Source organism: Phalacrocorax carbo, chromosome 16, assembly GCF_963921805.1.
Source record: "Phalacrocorax carbo chromosome 16, bPhaCar2.1, whole genome shotgun sequence".
NCBI lineage: Eukaryota > Metazoa > Chordata > Aves > Suliformes > Phalacrocoracidae > Phalacrocorax > Phalacrocorax carbo.
The window spans coordinates 1,042,111-1,061,560 of record NC_087528.1 but is presented as its reverse complement, the minus strand read 5'-3'; the positions used below and the strand labels follow the sequence as shown (position 1 = coordinate 1,061,560).

General features: G+C 49.5%; 1 protein-coding gene across 1 annotated transcript in view; it reads right to left on the bottom strand.

The window, feature by feature from the left end:
- UBE2O (ubiquitin conjugating enzyme E2 O) overlaps positions 1-16,880 on the bottom strand; it is a 67,135-nt gene extending 50,255 nt beyond the window's left edge. The window contains exon 1 of the mRNA XM_064467410.1: positions 16,462-16,880. Within this exon, the coding sequence (XP_064323480.1) occupies positions 16,462-16,827 (366 nt within the window). The 5' untranslated portion in view covers positions 16,828-16,880. The remainder of the gene's footprint in view (positions 1-16,461) is intronic.
- Between the last annotated feature and the right edge of the window lie 2,570 nt (positions 16,881-19,450).

Genomic DNA, 19,450 nt, shown 5'->3' with positions numbered 1-19,450 from the left:
TGGAAGAAAACAAGCACGCCCTCTCCTTTGTTCTGGTGTAAACTTTTCTTCATAAACACAGCTCCACTGAGACACAGGCTGGTGGGTGTTAGCGAAGAGGGCCGTGCCTGCGCCAAGCCAGCGGTCAGGGCAGGTCTGGCAGCCAGACGCCATCCCAGTCCAGGCCACCTACCACACGGCAGAGCCTCGCCTCGCACTGCGCAGGACCCCCCGCACCACGGGCACCGTTCCTACCACATCCTACCTCTTCGCTGCAGCACCGGCACCTCCCAGGTTCCTGGTGCCATTCAGCGTTGCATCTTCTCTCCAACTTTTCCATCCTGGGTGCCAGACTTGGGGAGATGAAACAAAGATCCCAAACTCAGCCATCTGCAAGCTCCCACTGTCACGCTGTGCTCTACCAGAGCATGACGGTCTCAGCAAAGCAGCAAGGGATGAAGAGAAGTCTGCTTGTCTTCCTCCCTCTCCTTGCACAGCCCTTTCTGGAACTTTCATTTTCCCTGCCATATTTAAGTGGTTTTTTTTTTTCAAATCTCAGCCAGAGAAGCATAACCTGGGAGTACAAAGCCATTAACTAACTGCTTCTGGCCCAGAGTCCAAGCAACTGGAGGAGGTGGGACAAGCAGTTTTCCAAAGGCTTCAACCCCTGAGGGGCTGCCTGCCCACAGAGCTACTATTCTCTACCAACAAGAAATAACCAACCCCACTGAAAATCCACACAGAAGGGTTTATGGAGCCTGTTGTACGACATCCTCAAGGGCCACTGAATAGCTTAATTAATGAACTTAAGCACACTGTAAACTGATCTCTTTACTTTTGTCAATGTTCAGACCTTAAAACAAGATACGGTTACTTTTCCCAACTGCCAAAAAACACGAAGAGCCCACACTGCAACACTTACCTGTTTTAGAAGCTAAATTTAACCCCAGACTTTTAGGCAAATGTAAGCCAACATTTATATTCAAGCTGAAACATGACAAGAAGGATCTCCCTTTCGGAGCACCTGATGAGCAGTAACACAAACTGTTTGTGGCAGGGTCCGGCAGAAATACAAGTCACCTCTGAAACCATGCCCTGCCTGCAAGGGTTGCACTCGCGGATGGTTTGTATTGAAGTACTGCAATAATTCGTAAATTATTAATTGAATAGCAGACAACCATACAGTTCTATCAGAAATCTGCGTTCTTCAACCCAGGAGAAGAGGCAAACGCCACTTTTCTGGGTGAAACAATTTTAAAGAAACTGCAGCTCTTACCACCCTGATTTCTGCACCCCTCAGGATGCTGCCTCCACTTATATCCTTACCATACTTGTGTCTTCCACAAACAAAGCGTACATGTTGTTTCAGCCCCAAACTCAGTTCTTCCTAGCTTTCAGCCTGGTCAGCAACCTAGGCCGAGTTGGTACACAAAAATGGGAATTACTAAATATCATCTATACGGCGGTGTGGTACATGCTTGTCCATCAGCGCTTGAGTCTCCTGCTACAGCCACGTTCCAGAACCTTTTTTATATTGTCACAATTGTGTCACCCGCAGGCATCACCACTAAGCCTCCCTCAGAGTCACAAGCAGGGCAATGCAGAGATGACTTCCACAAGCTTTGGGTGTTAGAGATGTTTACCGATACCGTACTAGCTCACTTAAAGCAATAAAGGTAACTGCAAAAAAGGTACTCTCCAGTCAAGTTCTCCATCCAGCCACCTGAAGCCTCTAAGTACCTCAGTGTTAAAGCATTTAAGTGTCACACACCTTTTGAACCTCAACAGCCCAAAGATCATAAGTTGGCTTAAAAGTCAAAGCCTATAATTCAGAAGTCCCAGATCTATTTCATCTAGCAAAGACACTTTTGATACAGTGGCTTAAAAAAAGATACCAATGAAGTTTAAAAAGAAGCTGCTGCTCCCATCTCAAGAGTGTGCAATCATTGGTGGAGTTCATCTCAGAAAGCGATCGCGACACAGGCAAGCAGAATTTGCAACTGAATCCTACGTTTCTTCTACCACATGCACCAATCACAGACCACTCCACAAAGTTCAAGTAGCACTTCAGGGTTGAATGGATCAAGGCAAACTGCAGTTTTCCTCTTGCAAAAAACCTCAGCATCGGAAGCCTAGTCCCACAGCAACACTGCAGAGACAGTAATGCCTGACAACAACAATATATATTAGATATCTATCTGTGTATATATAATAATGACAATAACATCACAGCATGTGACAGATGTGTATTTCAATGGGGAAGTCACCATAGCTTACTCTTTCAGAGGACAATTATAAAAAGAATTGTGAAGATACTTGAACACTGCATCAAAAAGCATATTGCTAGATGTTACCAACAGTCTGGGCACTCAAACAACGCTTCTTTTCATAATAATGGAAAAAAGCCCCATGTGATATGCACAAAAGTAAGGAGCTGAAAAAGTGTAGAGCTTCCTAAAAAACCCCCAAAATCACTCATGCTGGGGGAGCGGGTGGGATAAAAACAAAACATATCTATTAGTGTACATTTTAACAGCAGCAGCAGCTTTTCTGAATGAAGCACTGAGATGATTCAAGAAAATACTAGTTTTAAAACACTTCAAACAGAAGCTCTGATAAACAGCTATCTCACCATCACAACATCCCCTGGCAGAGCCGCGCAGCTTTCAATACATCAAGACAATGCCCCTCTCTGCTCAGAGACACACATTCAACCCATCATGCAGATTTCACCCAAGTGACTCTTCGGTAGCACCTGTCCCCAGTTAAAATAGCTATTTACAGCAAGGTGGGTGTCAGGAAGGGTAATTTCACCCATCACTTGAGGCCTGGGTGCAAATCACAGACCACACATTGTCACTTATGATTAAAAGCTCTTCCTCTTCCTGGGCTCTAATGGAGATTTGCCACTTTGCTAAATCACAGCATAGCTGAATATGACAAGTGCCGCCTTCTCCTGAAAGCACAAGATAAACTCAAAGGCAATGTTTGGACAGGGCTAGGCTGGAGGGAGCAGTACTAGCTGTGCACATAGCACGTGCTAACCTTGCAATGTTCCTGCCAGAGCATCAACTCCGTGTGGGAACATAATAAACATCCTTTGTTTTACCCTGCTCTATTTCAAATATTCTAAAACACTGCGGTGGAAAAAAATGCTGTTTTAGCTCACATACCAGCATTGTTTATTGGCAAGAAAACCTAAAAACCCAGTTCAGATGCAACACTCCCAGACTAGAAGGTCATACCTAACCAATTAAGCATTTTGAGAATACCCAAGGATCTTTGATATAAGTGGAAAAACAAGAGGGCAAATGGATGCCCTGCCAGCCGGGGAGGCAAAGCATTGGAGAGGTCTGCCACCGTCCCGAGCAGGGCAGGGACCGCTCTCATGAGCAATGAACTTGCTATTGCCCTGCATAATTTAACTCCCAGAGGAAAATGAAAATAGCAAAGATAAGGGATGTGAGGATAAATGGGTGGGGAGAAAGGGTGTTTGAGGCACCAGAGATCTGGGGTGGGGAGAAAACAATACCTAATCTAAGGGTATCAACACTTCAGGGCCTCTGAAGCAGCAAAACGCTATAAAAATGAAAGAGCTATGAAAAAAAGACTTGCTACCACAACAAACTTGTCTACAGCAGCAGTAACACACCTGATCCTCTCAGAGCACAGCAGGAACCAGCTGAGCTAAGCATTTGCTAGCTTGGCTCTTAAGAACTGCAATTTGGTGTCTTTTCTACCATGCTCAGTAGCATATACAGGTTGGACAATGACGCTACGAATGTCATTCTGTGTCTAATCCTTGATCTTTTGTTTTAAGCCTTCATTCGAGCATTTCTAGCACTGTAGAGCAGAGGTGGGCACTCTGAACTGAGCTGTAGACGAGCTAAGTTAGCAGCACTGACGAGAACAAATAGCATTTCATAAAGATTTCTTCAGCTGCTTTCCAGAACAACTATCACAGACTCTCCAGCTCCTGGGGTGTTCAGTTCACTGCCATCATCACATCAACACGATTCTCCCAGCACCAAGGACACGCAGATAGGAGCCTCACAGCAGACTTCTAAGAATGCTCATAAATGCTTCTACAAAATGCCTTGCTAGCCCAAATGGTACTACGCAGTCGTAAAGACCCAAGTTCTGGAAAGCAAGAGCTTTCTACCCCGAGTTTGTTGCCCCCTCCACACACTCACCCTTAGCAGCATAAGTGCACGACAGACATTTAGAGAAGCAGGTACGGGAGTGCAGAGACTGGAACCTGCCCCACAAACACCACCTTTAAAGCTGATCTTTTTAGTCCCTTCATTTCTCATCACAGCTCTGACAGCACTTGCCAACGCTGGATTAGAAGAGATTATCACAAGAGAAAGTTAAGGTTCATGTCAGTCACCACGGGCAGTGAAGTACACTCAACAGTAACCATCAGAGGTGGGGTGGGTGATGAGACCGGCCCACCCAACTGACTATGGCCAAGAGGGTCAATGCTGTTTGTCAAACTGTCCTGCTCCCGTGGTTTTGGCTGGGACAGAGTCAGTTTTCTTCACAGTAGCTCATATGGGGCTGTGTTTCGGATTTGTGCTGAAAACAGTGTTGGTAACGTGGAGATGTTTTGGTTGTTTGTTGCCAAGCAGTGCTTACACTAGTCAAGGACTTTTCCAGCCTCCCAGGCTCTGCCAGGGGCACAAGAAGCCGGGAGGGGAGGGGGCACAGCCAGGACAGCTGACCCCAACTGGCCAAAGGGACATTCCAGACCATACAGGGTCATGCCCAGTATATTAACTGGGGGAAGCAACAATCACAGCTCGGGGTCTAGCAGCATGGGTTGGCAGGTGATGAGCAGTTGCATCACTTGGCGCACTCCCCCCCCCCGCCCCAGTTTAATTTCTTCCTCTCTCATGTTATTTTCCTTTTCATTATATTATTATAATAATCATTATTATAATCATTACCATTACTACTATTACTATTTTAATTATTAAACTGTTCTTATCTCAACCCACAAGTTTTCTTACTTTGTTCTTCCGATTCTCTCCCATCCCTCTGGGGTGGGGGCAGCGAGCGAGCGGCTGCGTGGGGCTTAGGTGCTGACTGGGGCTAAACCACACCACAAACCCAACATGTGGGGCTCACCATCAGCTTCCGACCATCTCCACAACCACAAAAGGAAAAAAAAATAGCTTTTGCAGTGAGCGCTTGCTTTACAGCAAGTATGCCAGCTATGCGGGTTTCAGATAAGAGTATTTTCTCTACAAAACTGCCTGCTTGCATGGTTGTACATATGCTAATCAGAAAGACTGCTGTAATCTCAACGGAAAGCAACTGCTCTGAGTGGGGCAGAAACAAAAGAAGCCAAAGCATCACTGGAGAGAGAAAACCCTAGGTATGAGTACACATTGTGTGCCTGCACCTGAATGCCAATTAAACAGTAGGATGCACAGAATTAGTGCACCACACATTCAGGCCACATCCACTACGCTAACATAAGGCATAATTCAACTCACAGTTATTTTAACCATTGTGCAAGAGCAGATAGATTCCAAATAGTAACCCGTATCTATGGATGGCAATCTGGTACTAAATTATGTTACTGATAATAGACAAAAAATACAGACAGCATGATTAAGAGGAAGCCAGAAACTTAGACTGGATTTCTTCCAAAGTTCAAAGTGTCAACACCGGAAAACAGAAAGACTCCTTCAATTAAAGATTTTACACATGCATTACAGTGACCACATCTGTTATCATATTTGTAATACTTATTTCCTATAATTATCTTTCTCCAAGATCCCCAACAAAACAAGAAACATGAGAGCTGATCACCTAACGCTCCTGTGAAATACAAGAGCTTGATATGGGAAGCGTTAAGTTTTCATCTAATACTTGGGCTCAGACAAAAGCAGCCTCAGGAAGGAAACATTAATACCATTCAACAGGTACCGATCAGGCAGCCAGAGCCAACTCTGATCGCAAAAGCACAGTGCGAGCTGCAGTAGGTGCGGACCAGATGAGCAGGGAGAGAGCCGATGAGACTCGAAGGAAGTTAGTGATGTACAGTCGGAGGGTGAAAAGGGACACAATTGTGCTTCACCGCATAATAGCAACGTTTTTAAAGACAAGAAGCTATTTAGGAGCAAGGTTTGCTTTTCACAGAAGAGATGGCTGTAAACTGCTTGCACGCTTTCACGAGAAATTACAAGTTTTCTCATCAAGACTGGGACACCTTCCTAGCTGAAGAAATCAAAGCAAACAGTTAACTTTTATGACAGACCTTCCCTGACGGATCCACGAGCAGGCTGCTGCTGTAGTGACAGCAGGGACTGGCTCAGGATGCCCTCACCAGCACTGGCCTGGAGTGCCCATGAGTAATCACAGGGAGTGCCTGCCCCGCACACATTTCACTGAAGTCACCCTGTACTTCGCACTTCGCTTTATCATTACAGGGCAGATTTCGTTTGTGAACCAAATGAGACATTTCGGTCATGTACCAGCACAATCCCCAACACCACACAGAACCAGCGGAAGCTTCTAGCCCCGGAGTCAAAAGGGCAAATGAGCCAATTCAGCTGCACAGGTCAGATGTTCTGGGTGAAAAGGTAGTTACTGAGCCAATAATGCACTCTGATTCTGATTGTCTAATTTTTACACGTAAAGCAAGATCTCAAAACATTGACAGCTGGCACACTAGGATGATAAAGATATCAGTTAATATATTAAAAAAATCTTGATGTTTCTTCCTAATCTAAGCAGCCAGGAATTCTGGTATTTCCTGTGCAACGTCACCTCCCCTGCTGTGTAATTCTGCGAGGTGCTCTTTTCTTTCTTATATTTCAGCAACACACAGAGGTACAGTCTAGGAAGCAACCGGCTTCATCCAGGATGCAGCTTGCTTCATCTTGTGAAGTTTTCTCCAGTTCAGAAAGCTTCCATGGTCAGGATAATTCAGGTCTATGTTCATCAATCACAAGCTACATTAAATAAACCCCAAGGAGGAAACATTACACACTACTACACCTCCTTAGGAAGAGCTTCCAAGGCTCTTTGGAATATACCCGAAATGCTGGCCAGCCCACCTCTTACAGGAAGCAAGTGAATCATCCACATCTGCAGACTTTAAAGAAAACCACACAAAACCAGAAGTTTTCCAGGAAGGACGGAGATTCCTCCCTCTCCCCAGCTCCCGTTTTCTGCTTTAAACTGGAGCCCACATACATTTCACCAGGACAAGATTGTACTTCAGCATGGGAAACCAGAGCAACTTTTACAACCTGCAGCACAAGGGTAGACGAAAGGCTTCTGACAGAAGTGGCATGTGTTAAGGACAAAACAAACACGAAGAGGCAGTTCATTAAGTACCATTTCCAGCCAGTTACACAACTGCATAGTAACTCTAAATTTAGAAGATGTTGCTATTTTGTCTCAACACTAATGCTGTTTCAAGGAACTTGGACTCAGATGCCGAACAGAAGCATGAATATTTCTTGCAACAGTCATGAGAATTATTGACTTGGATTAGACATGTAGCCCACCTTCCAAGGGAAAAAAAAACAACTTGCATCTTCAAAAGCAGACAGAAGGGCAAAGCCAGAGGACAAATAGGGCCTCGCTGAAACTCTGAGCCACTCTGAACAAAAACACTAATGCAAAAATACTCCATGCACACTCACCTCAAACACTGCAAAGCGAAGGTGTGAGGGCAGGGGCTGGCAGTGGCACTGGCCGCTTGAGATGGGCAGCAGAGCCCTGCGCAGCAGGGGCTGAGCCCTCCGACCCCTCTCCAGCAGCAGGGAAGGCAGAAGTGGCCGTTTTATTGCCACGTGGAGTAAAGCAGATGAAGGAAAACACAAGGGCTCCCTGGTGATCGAAGTGCTACTCAAGCTCCAGCTGTGTTTCAGCGTAGCTGCTGCCAACAATTTCACCAAGGACTGAGATCTAGGACCTGTTATTTAACAACATATCTTGAGCCAAGAGGCCTGAAACACCCACTTCATTCTAGAACACCTCTAAGTTAACAGCCTACATCTAGGCTGCCCTTCACTATGTTTCTTTCTAACTCAGCCCTGCAAAACTCACAGCTCACTAGATTTATATCTGAAGTAACTTTACCAAAATGCTAGGTTACGCAGCTTCGCTACTCACAAAAGTAAAGTCAAATCAAACTGAGTTCCTCAACAGCAAGAGATACAGCCATCCAGTTTCCAAGCATCCCATTTTACAGATATGCTGCATAACCAATGTACTATGGCTTGGGGCGAGAATAATTTGTCTCCAGCTACAGCCACACTGAGGAACATCCAAAGTTTTTCCACCATCCAGACAGCTCATGCCTTCCAGCCCTGACCAGAAAGGGTCAAACAGGGGAGGCACTGAGCACACACCAGAACACACCACCGGGGCCTGGCAGCACTGACGCAGGCTGGCTTGCCCAGAGCCACCTGAGGGGGACAGTTTTTGTCACCTTTCCAACACACACAGCCAGAGAGGCACTGCCACGTCAGAGCCCGGAAAACGCTTTGAAGATGAAAAGTGCTGCTTACTTGCTAAGTATTCTTATCAGCAGAGAAGCAGCATCGTTTCTTACAACCAAAATGATTCACACGCAAAATTATTTTATTCTCAAAGCAGTTATATCCTTTCAGAAGTAGGTAAAAAAATAAATCAGTCACGACGGAACTAATCCCAGCTCTCCCAGTATTAGTGTATTTCACTAAGCAGAAGGTTCATCGTCCACTGACGAATGAAAACTGCACCCACTCACTTCAACAGGAACGATGCACCAGGAACTCTCAGCTTTGGGCTAAGAAACACGGTTAAAAGCCTTAAGCTCCTCATCTTTTCAGCTGGGGATTAAATAGCCCTCTTCACTTGGCAGTCTCCAGACCCCTCCCTCACAAGCAGGAAAGCTAATAGCTTTACAGGCAGCGGTAAGAACAAACCACGGAGGCTGCGTTTGATGTGTGCTGAATACAGAACCACATGGTACCACCGTTGCGATTTTATGGTACAAAATGAATGCTGCTTAATGGACCACGGGCATAGCTACCTAGTTTCTCTTCAAGTCGAGAGACTGTAACCAGAGGCTGTGAAGTGATACCACTGCAAAAGCAAGCTGCGCAGGGTTTCCTTCTTTCAAATTTACCTCCGTGAATTACATTTTTTTCCTGGCCTGGAAGCTACAGTAATATACTGAGTGCTCCTATCCTCTGCCAGCCTGCTGCCCTGCTACTCCTTGCTCCCACCTCCTACCAAGAGCCTTCACATTGCCCATTCGTTTCACAAAGAGTTACAGCACCAGCTGTTGAGGAAAGAAACAGGTCGTGATCTTAAAGATGATGGCAAAAGCAGGGAACAAACGCAGCTTTGCAATCACAAAGAAGCCTGCCTGCCTACCTAGAGCATCCAATGTATCTCTGTAGCAGGGAGCTACCCCTTGAAAAACTGGGCAAATTATTTAACATGTGGTTTGATGTGTCCCACTTTCAAGATGTCAACGTATATGCACAAAAACCATTTCGTCTCCTGGCTTCCACCAGCTCCCCTTATATACCCAAGCAACCTTCTACCCCATGCCAGAAGCTAACAGAGCAAGCAAGCCCAAAAAAGACCCCCAAAACTAGAGTTTCATCAGGATACTGCTCTGGATACCACTTCCACACATCTCTAACTATTCACTCATTAAAGTTTAGACCAGCAGGTTAGCAGATCCCTGGTGCATGCTCTAAGCTCGCAGCATACAGGCATCAATACTACTTAGCTTAAGTCTTCCCCATAGCCTGAACTACACTGCAACCCCGTCCAGAGTCACAGAGCTGCTCTGGTGCAACGTGCCCTGGCCAATGCAGACAGATGAACGATAAAGGTGATGTCATTTCTTTAAAACACAACCCAACAAGCACAGTCTAGCACACAGAAGTACAGATTTCTTAGTCTTAAAATCTAACCACTCTCAACCCATGTTTTTGGCCTTAACCCACATGTCATACTCTGTATGGGGAGGAATTCCAGCTGCAGGTGCTTATTAGATCTCTCTATTAAGTTGCTTTAAACCATACACAACTAAGGGCGGAAGACAAACGTAACATCACCTGTACTTCCCCCACCTCTCTCTCACAAGCACATAACCAACACAGAGTTATCAAGCGCACATTCACCATCCACACGTTTGTTTCCATCTACACCATGCCCGAATACTTCAGCCCAGCAAACATTCACAGTCTCCACTTGGGCCACTTCCATCACCTGGTCCAAGCACTCCAAAGGCTGGGGCAGAGAGCGCAGAGAGCGCAGCAGACACCACTCCATAAGCACAAATGCACGTGGTCGGCAAGAACAATCCTGACATGCACAGTGAGAGACACTTTCTATCAAGAGACACAGCCGAGCCCGCACCGCACGTACCTGCACGTACCAACCGGGCCACGAGCGCTCTGGCTTCCCACTCCAGCGTAGGATCCTCCGTGCAACTCATTCGGCACAGACCAAAAAGAGCAATAAAACTAAAAGGACACCTGTCAACTTGGAACTCGGGCACATCTGAAAGCGCTGCAGCTATTACAGTTACCAGTAACCCCACCACCTCTACGGCCACGTTTTTCATAGTATTTGATGTTTCTAATCACCCCTTACAATCATTACGGCTCTGCCCCCACATAGCCTCCTGCTCCCATCACAGAAACACTTCACATTCAGAAAGAAAAAGCCCATATCAATAGCTGCCAAAGGCAAGTCCCCCCACCCAGCCCCAGAACCCTGCCAGTAACAGGAACTGACTTTTGCTGAGTTTAACTTTGCAAATTCAAGTTTGCAGAATGTTTTGGTTTCAGCCACAAACATGCACAATCTATTTAGCAGCCTAACAGCCAACAGAAGAAAATCCAAGCATTACTATGGATGGGCAATTTACCCTGTGGGTTTAGGTTGGCTTTTTTTGTTCCAGAAGACGGAGTTTGCATTCTCCTAACTTGTCACAGGTCTGAAGGTCTCAGGAGTGGGAGACACAACCTATGCAAGCTAGAGCCTGAACCGAGTCACAGGTTAAGCACTCCAGTGCACAAAAAAACAAACCACCCAAGCCATCACCTCACATATCTCAGTTCCAGGAAACTCGGGACTGACAGTCTCAAAAGTAAGCGCAAAGATTTTGGATGAATATATGAGCTCCAGTGCTTACAATGACCCATTTGGACGAAAACCCAGCACATGGTGGGAGGTAACAGTAGAGTGGAAACAATGAGGCAGGTTTTTCCTAAGTAGCATTTAGGAAGGTGTCATCACCTTCTGAGCCTTTGAAATCCCCCAAGTAATTAAACAGTCAAACAAGAGGAGGCTTTTAGCTTCACAAACACCAATTATTCCCCAGCAACAACACAGATGCTGAACATTAAAAAGGGTCTTTCCTCTGAAGAGAGGAGCAGAGGTGAGGACAGCTGCCATAAGCAAGCAAGACATTGCCCCAAAAAGCATCTGTCAAAGCTTCTGCAGTGTAACTTCAGTAAAGAATCTTCTGCCAAAAAAGTAACTTTATAAAATTGCTTAAAGCTGCTTCTCTGCAGGAGCCTGTATCGGAGCTGCCTCAACATCAGCAAAGGAAAAACTTGTATGAGGAAGTAGCAGCAAAATACCTCACTCACACAGGTATTACAAAGCCTGTCACAGGCTTTGATTGATTCCTTCTAAAGCTTTTAGTGCACATTAGCTTGTTTACTAGTCCTAAGAGCATTACTAATTTAGCTTTTCTTTTTTTAAGCTATATGAGCACACTGAAAGCAAGCGCACCTTGGACGAGCGCGCATCAAAAACCGCTTGCTCGGGGAGAGGTTTCGTCCATTTTAAAAATAACACTCCTGTCTACATTTGGAATAGTTACAATTAACTGCTTCGCCCAGGTGGCCACTTGCGACTCCTGAACTGCCAATTCGCTCTGCACGCTGCACACACAGCAATCCTCCGCACAGTAAAAGCGGGCACTATTTAGTACTCCTGAGATTTCCATACCTCGAGTTGTGCCGGATTCCACTTTTGCAGTAAAATATTGATGATGATCCCCAAGTCTATATTGTAAGAGCCAAACAAATCGAAGTAAACTAGGGAATCGACTCAAGGGTATATAACCTTGCAGTGGATACTCACAGGATGGAAAGGTCACCCATTACAGTGGTTCTATTTTTACACAGAACTGCAAAAATTCCAGTAAGCCTTTTCTCTTCTGTCTCTTAACAGCTATAAACATCAGGTGGTTTCAAAGAACCCCCCTGGGAGACTAACTGAAATGTCAGATGCAAGAAGAGGGTTAGATACAGCTTCCTCACACAATAAAACCCAGTATTAATAGTTTACGGGCATTGAATTTGTGCACTCCAACAAAACTAGAGTTCTGCACTGTGACCAGCATTTCCTCACAGCTCCTGCAAAGGACCCTGCCCGTGCAAGGCAGAGCTACCCTCTCCACCTGCTGCAACGCACCTACGCTGCATCGCCGCGCTTCCAGATGGCGACGTCTTGCCATTTGAAGATGGAAGATTTTTAAGACCCTCTGCTTTCATCCCTCAATCGCAAATAGGTTCCAGGGAGTCACTAGCTAGGATTAGCACCTGAAGAGCAGAAGCTGGTGGGCTGGGGTCCCCGTAGTGAGAGCTGAGAGTGGCTGCAAAGGGACTTCAGTGAAAGGAAACATTTCCTTTTCCTATGGTATAAGCACAGAAAGATTGCAACTTAAAAGTTTAGGTCATAGCAGTAACTATGTGGCAGAATTCAGACAAGAAACAAAATATTCATTAAAATCTTGAAATGATGTGAGTATAACGTCTTCAGAATTCAGAATATTCCTGACTCAATATCTGAGGTCAAGAAATTATAGCAGTGAAGGGTGGGAAGGAACAGAAGGGCTGTGTGGGATGAAGCAGAGTTGAATTCATGGAGAGACTTGTGGAGATAACATCAGATAATTTCCAGGTGACAAGCTGATCAGCCACTGGATTATGTCTGAGGAGCCCTGAGAGTTTGAATCCATTTCAAAGCAAAGCTGAATGCAGTGAGAGCCACCCAAACCAAGTTGTATTCTGGACCTGACAAAAAAAGGCTGCTAAAAACTTCAAAAAAACCTGCATCTTGACTCTTATGGCAATCCTGGGGCCCTATAGGGTCCCCTACACATAAATCAATCAGCACCGCGTGTGCACACCACGGCATCGCACCAAGACATGAGCACAAGCATTCACTGCCCGAGGCAGAGATGGCAGGGAAGACAGCAGCCTGGCTGGCTGAAGGCCTTCAGATAAGGCGCTGAAACACAACACCTGCACTTCCCATCTCCCCTGCTGCAGAAGAGGCATATCAGCCTCCCACAGGCTTTGTGAAAATTAAAGGTGGCAGAGAGCTCTGAGGCTTTCAGGTGAGAGGCAGGAGAAGGAAGGGTAGCAGCATTTAAAGCACCCAATCGACCTAATATCTAATAGGTTTGAGCATTTTCGTAAAGTTCCCAAAGGCAGCTCAAGCATGCAGCAGAAATGCTAACCTACAGCTGACAAATCCTGAAATTAAAGTTCAGCTGGGTCTCAAGTACTGCTGCTAATTTGTTAGAAAAAGCATCAAGTGCTCACACGCATTTGCACCAATTTCACAAGGTGAGTTGCAAGTTAAATCTAACAATCAAGCAGTACCACAAAGACCAGAGATGGCTTTAGACATAGAAGAGGAACAGCTCTTCAGGTTTGTTGGGTCAGGCAAGACATGGACGGTAAATGGGTTTGGAAGGGAAAGCTTTCTGCTCCCAGGACTGCTTGGGCTTTACAACATTCAGCAGCAATGATTTCCCAGTGTTTTGAATGGGAAAAGTGGTCGTGGAAGGCAAGAAAGGAGGACACTGAGCCAGCGGGTACGAAATCCCGGCTCTTCTTTTATTCCCATCATTGTCATGATACTGCTAATGACTATCAACACAGGAATCAAAGGCAGGAATGCACTCAGATAAACCACTTACTGGTTGGAGGAGCTAGTGGAGCTTTGTACCAAATGCTAGCTCGATTTCAAGAGAAAATGCCTATTACTTAGTAGCCTCAGTAATCATGTGCTTGGGTTTAAGTGGCAGGCTGCCTACCATTTCCAACTGGAAAGAGTAACAGCAAGCATTGAACTTCTAGAATCAACGGTAAAAGTGATTAGCCTACCTGTTCCCTAGCTCAAAAAATGTCTAACTGCCCACAGTTTACAGAAAAGACAGGAAAGCTCTAGGATTACAGTTGGGTACAGAAAGCTGCTTTTGACCTTTGCACTGGGAGCCCAAGGTGCTGTTTCACTAACCTCAAAGTTGTTGCAAATTTTTATTTCTTCCTCAGTTGTAACACTCGCTCTGTCCAATACACACGCCAGGGTTCATAGACCTTAAAGTGCCTGACAAACAGGAGACAGACAGGCACCAGCCTTCTACATGAAAGCAGGATCTAACACAGAACAGGCACACAATGGGGCTATGGACAGCTCTGGCCCCAGGAGCACCTGGGGCCCATTGCAGAATTAAAAGCTCAGGGAAATAAAAGGTAATAAAAGGGTGCAACAAGCTCCCTCTCCAATCTGTGGTTTGGCTGCGACCAGGACAGGTTAACGTTTTTAAGGATGTCAAACAAGAATCTCACAGCCAAAGATACTACAGAGTGAGAGTCATGGCCAAGAGAAGCATCTGCAGATAACAGCAGGCAACAGCACCCAAAAGCCCACAAACTTTAGGCCCAGGCCCACGACGTGGCGCCGACGGTTTGCACCCATCCCAGCGCAGACTACAAGCACGTCAGGCTTACCTGGCTGGTTCTCACACATCGGTGTGATGCAAAAAGGGCTGGGTCAGCAGACAGCTAAAAACCCGATTATAACCAGGAAATGGTAAGTCCTGCAACATGTTTCCAGTGGCATCAGATTTGGTTTTAGCAAGGCCGAGCTGCAGCGCAGATTGTACACAATGCCTCTCAGTTTTGTAAGTGGGCAGCTTTTTGAATGGAAAAATCAATATGATAAGTACACCTAAATTCCTCAAGCACTTAGGAGACTTTTCCCCAGGGTCTGCTATCTGAGCAGTAAAGATGCCTACACGAGAGAAGGACCATGAAAAGGAAAGACAGACAGACCATTTATTTACATAACTGCCTCTGACTTCTGATCCTCCCCAGTCCAGCTCTTCCTAATGTTGCAAAGGGTACAGTTAACCAGCGACTGAAGCGAGAGCCAACACTCCTGGACTTGGGAGCCCAATAACAACTCCCAAGTCTGTGTTTATTCACCCAAATTGAGACAGCTTTGTTTAGATGCCGAAAACCACACTCAGCTTGGGACAAATTTTTGCTGCAACAGCACACGAAGGTTTTATTGGAAGGCTGCGGTGATTGAATTGTGGTTCTCTAGCGGAAGAAGGTCCCCCTTTTTTTTTTTATAGTAGAAATACATCAAGCGGCAATACCTTTTCTGAATACCTGTTTTCACTTTCCGATCTCCAACCGGTCACGTGCCTAATGACACGACCACCTAAATTTAGCTCATTCTGTTAGCACTCGCAATCCTGCCGATGCCTGTAGGACTGCAACACACCTTTCTTCCTCTCGGCCTCCCCGCTCTCCTCTGGCGCGCAGACGGGGCCATTTCTGAACCAGCAAAGCTGACGGCACACCAGCAGGCCCCGCTTTCGCCCGCCGCCCCAGAGGAGCGCCCGCTCCGCTGCAAGGACATCGCAGGCCGCCCGTTTTGTTCCGCGCAACGCCCATTCCTCGCAGGCCCCTTTGTGCTATATTACAGTGCCCCCTCGCTCGCTTTTGTCTCCGTGCTGTCAGTCGGTCTGCGCGAGACCCCACGCCAAGGCGAACTTTGGGAAGTGGGAATGTTCTTGACGCGGACCCGCGCCTTGTGGCTCTTGGGATATAATTACGAGGTCACAGATTTACGTGTGCCTCATGGGCGGGGGGGGAACGCTCAGGTAAACAGGGGCAGACCCAAACCACGGTTACGCGCCGCTGGAATCTTTTCGGTGGTCGAGGTTTCCCTACTCGGCCGCTGACCCCCCTAAAACAGGCGATGGCGACACGGGCCCCACGTCCGCGGGGAGCGAGCGGGGTCTGGGGGCTCGCTCGGAGCCCCTTCACGGGCAGGCCTCTCCTCACGCCATTCGCTCCCAGCCCTCCTTTGCCACCGGCGACATCCGCGCCGGGCGTCCAGAAGGAGCGCCAGGAAGGCAGGGAAAGGGGTGTCAGCCTGCGGAGGGCCCCGGCCGCCTTCCCCGCGCCCGGAGCCCCCCGAGGGGCCCTCCGGGGCAGCCCCGCGCCGCGGCCCAGCGCGGGGAGCCGAGCCGGCAGCCCCGCACACCGGCCGGCCGCGCAGGGCCCTGCCCCGGGAGGCCTCCACGGCGCCGCCCCGGCTCTGCGGCCGCAGCCAGGCCCCGGTGCGGGACACACACGCACACGGAGGGCCGAGGCGGGCAGCCCCCCCCCCCCCCGCCGCCCCCGTTACCTTGGTCTCCTTGACGTGCTGCTTGATGCCCTCCGGGTACCACTGCACCCGCACGTAGCCCCGCCGCAGCGGGCTGGCACGGCCCTCCTCCGCGCCGCCGGCCCCGGGGCCGCCCGACTCGGAGCCTCCCGAGCTGGCGGCGCCGCCGCCGCCGGTGCCGCGGCCGCCCTCCTCCTCCTCCGAGTCCGAGTCCTCGCCGTGGATGAGGCGCACCAGGCCGAACCGCACCGAGCCGCGGTAGCGGCCCGACACCAGGTCGTGGGAGAAGAGGAGGCGCTGCGAGCCGCCCGGCGGGGCGGGCAGGGCCGGGGCGGCGGGGGCCGGGGCGGCGGGGGCCGGGTCCGCCTCAGCGGGCAGGTCCGCCATGGCGCCGGGCTGAGCGGGAGAGCGCGCGGCCGCCGGCGCAGGAGGGGGAGGGGAGGGGCGGCGCGGGCCGCGCGCAAGTAACGGCCCGGGGGCGGGGCTCGGCGGGGACACGCCCACCGCTCCGCCGCGCCACGCCCACCGCGCGGGAGGGGCGGGGGGTGACGGGGATGGGCCTGACGCTCTCTCGTGGGGGGCTGCACTGCGTCACCCTGGGACCCCTCGGTCATGGGGGGTGCACTGCGTCATTCCCAGGGGTCCCCTCCACCACGGGGGGTGCAGAGGTGTCCCCAGCCCTGGCGCTCAGCCGCTGTGGCCGATGGGTCTCGCCCCAGAAGCTTTCGCGCCTCTGTGATAAAATCCCTCGCCGTTGCAGCCCAGGTGCGGGTACCCGCGCGAGGAGGGGCTGCAATGCCCACCCACCGCCCCTTACTGCCCCCAGGCCCTCCCTGCCCTGCCGGGACGGCTGCCTGGGCATGGGGTGGGGGTCCCGCCGGGCACCCCACGCTGCCCTTCGCTGTAGGTGCTCTCCAGCCAACAGCAGAGCCCCATCAGGGCTGCTGGAAGCCCTCGTCAGGGTGTGCAGATGAGCCGAATATTTGGCTTCAGTGACTCTAATGTTGGTATTTCTCCCTTCCTCTATAGGGATTTTTGAAATAAAATGGTTCCTTGACTGGGTCCTGCGCCTCTGGAAGGCGAAGGGCTAAAGGAACCCAAACCCGCCTTCGCTGCCTGTCCTTTACCCAAAGTTATCCTGGCTTTTTGTTCCCTGGATCTCCCCACCCATGCAGAAATACCAGGAAAACGCCCCAGATCCTCAGCCTGACTTGTTTTGGTGCAGGAGCCCACCGAGCAGCGCTTCCCCCCGTCCCCTCCCCCTCCCACCAGCGCAGGGCTGCCCTGCTGCGGCCGCATCAACCAGCCGGCCATCATTGCTCCTTCCAGGGGTGCTCCTTTCGGGAAAAGCAATGGGGGTGAAGGCCAGCCCATGCTCACCTCTGGGATTTGCCACCCCGCGAGGGAGCAGGGACCCTCTCCTCAGGCCGGCTGGGGTTTTCCAACCGGCATTTGACCACTTGCTGCGGCATCAGTTATAATGAAAGGGATATCGTGTTGATGTGGTTCCCTGCTGGAGCATTTCTCAGCATCAACCCCAGGGATAAGGAACAGAATAGAGCTAAAAGGGGCCATTGGGTGCAAAAATAGCAGCATACACTTGGGGAAAGGCAGCTGAAATACCCATTTGGTGCCACATGTTACACAGCTGTTTACGGGGCTGTGCGGAGCTCTGCCCGCAAGCCATGACCTCTGTAAAGTGGAGGAGGTGGAGAGCAGAAAGGCAGCGCTCAGCACTTGCTGAGCACATAGGTGCCTCCAGCACGAGGATTTCACCCCCCGCCCATCGCCGCGTCGGCGTGGGGAGAGCGGCACATCTCCCCAAAGCCTGCAGCCAGCCCACCTCCAACCGGGGCGAGGTGCCGGCCTGCCTCCCTCCGAAGCCAGGGAGAACGGTGCCCTTGTGGGAGCAGGATGGGGCGTTGGGATGGGGAGAGGCTCTGTTGGAATTGGCGGCATGTGCTTCTCAAGGTTTTGATGCGCAGATTTATCCAGCGTGGTGATGCTTCTCATCGTCTTCCTGTACATCCTAAAAGCTGCGGATAAAATACGGATACACGAAATGGGCGTAATCGCATGCGTAGATGGAAACCGTCCCTCTTCAGAGCGATTACATGCTGAAGGGCAGCAGTGGGGTTTCAGGTAGCCACAAATAGCCGTGCAAACAATCACATTATACAACTGGCCAGGCTCACGGCAGGGGGATTTTAATGGGGACGAGTCAGGGCTGTTTGCTCGTTAGCAGGAGGAGAGCCGGGTGTGTTTTTGCACTGTGATCCCAGCTGGGGCTCTGACGTGCTTCCATCGAGAAGTGGCACTGAAGGAGAACTCATCGCTTTTCCAGGACACAACACCCCGGGGCCTGGCCTGCCGCAGCACTGCCGTGCTTCGGGCACGTTACGGGCCCTGGGTGTTGACAGGAGCATCTCTCATTCAACAAGGCTGGCTGTTTGGGTCTCCAGCGAGGGACCTCAGCGAGTCAGACCACCCTGCAAAACACTAAGGCAAACCCCAGAAGCATTTTGCATGTGTGATTTTTTTTCTTTTTTTAAATGAGACCAATTCAGCAGGAGGTCTTGAACGAGGAGGACTTCTGCAAAGTGACACACATCAAGCAGCTCCCTCCCCTGTTCAGGGACAATTCCTGGTGTTAGGCTATTTCAGGAAGCATTGGCCTTTGCATCCTTGCATCCTGCTCACATGATCTAACCGCTTCACCTGCCTCTGAGCCAAGATACTGGTGAAAAGCAAGACCCGTCCTTCCTCCCTGGGACCCAGCTGGTGTGGGGTGCACCTCTCGTGGGGCATCTTTGCATGGGCCTTGTGGAGGTTAAAGGGCAGGTGTCGGGATGCCCAGACCCACTGGGTGCTGCGGTGCCCACAAGGTGCTGGGATGCTTGCAGGGTGCCACGATGCCCACCGGGTACTGGGATGCCTGCCAGGTACTGGGGATACTCGCAGGGTGCTGGGGATACTCGCAGGGTGCTGGGATGCTTGCAGGGTGCCAGGA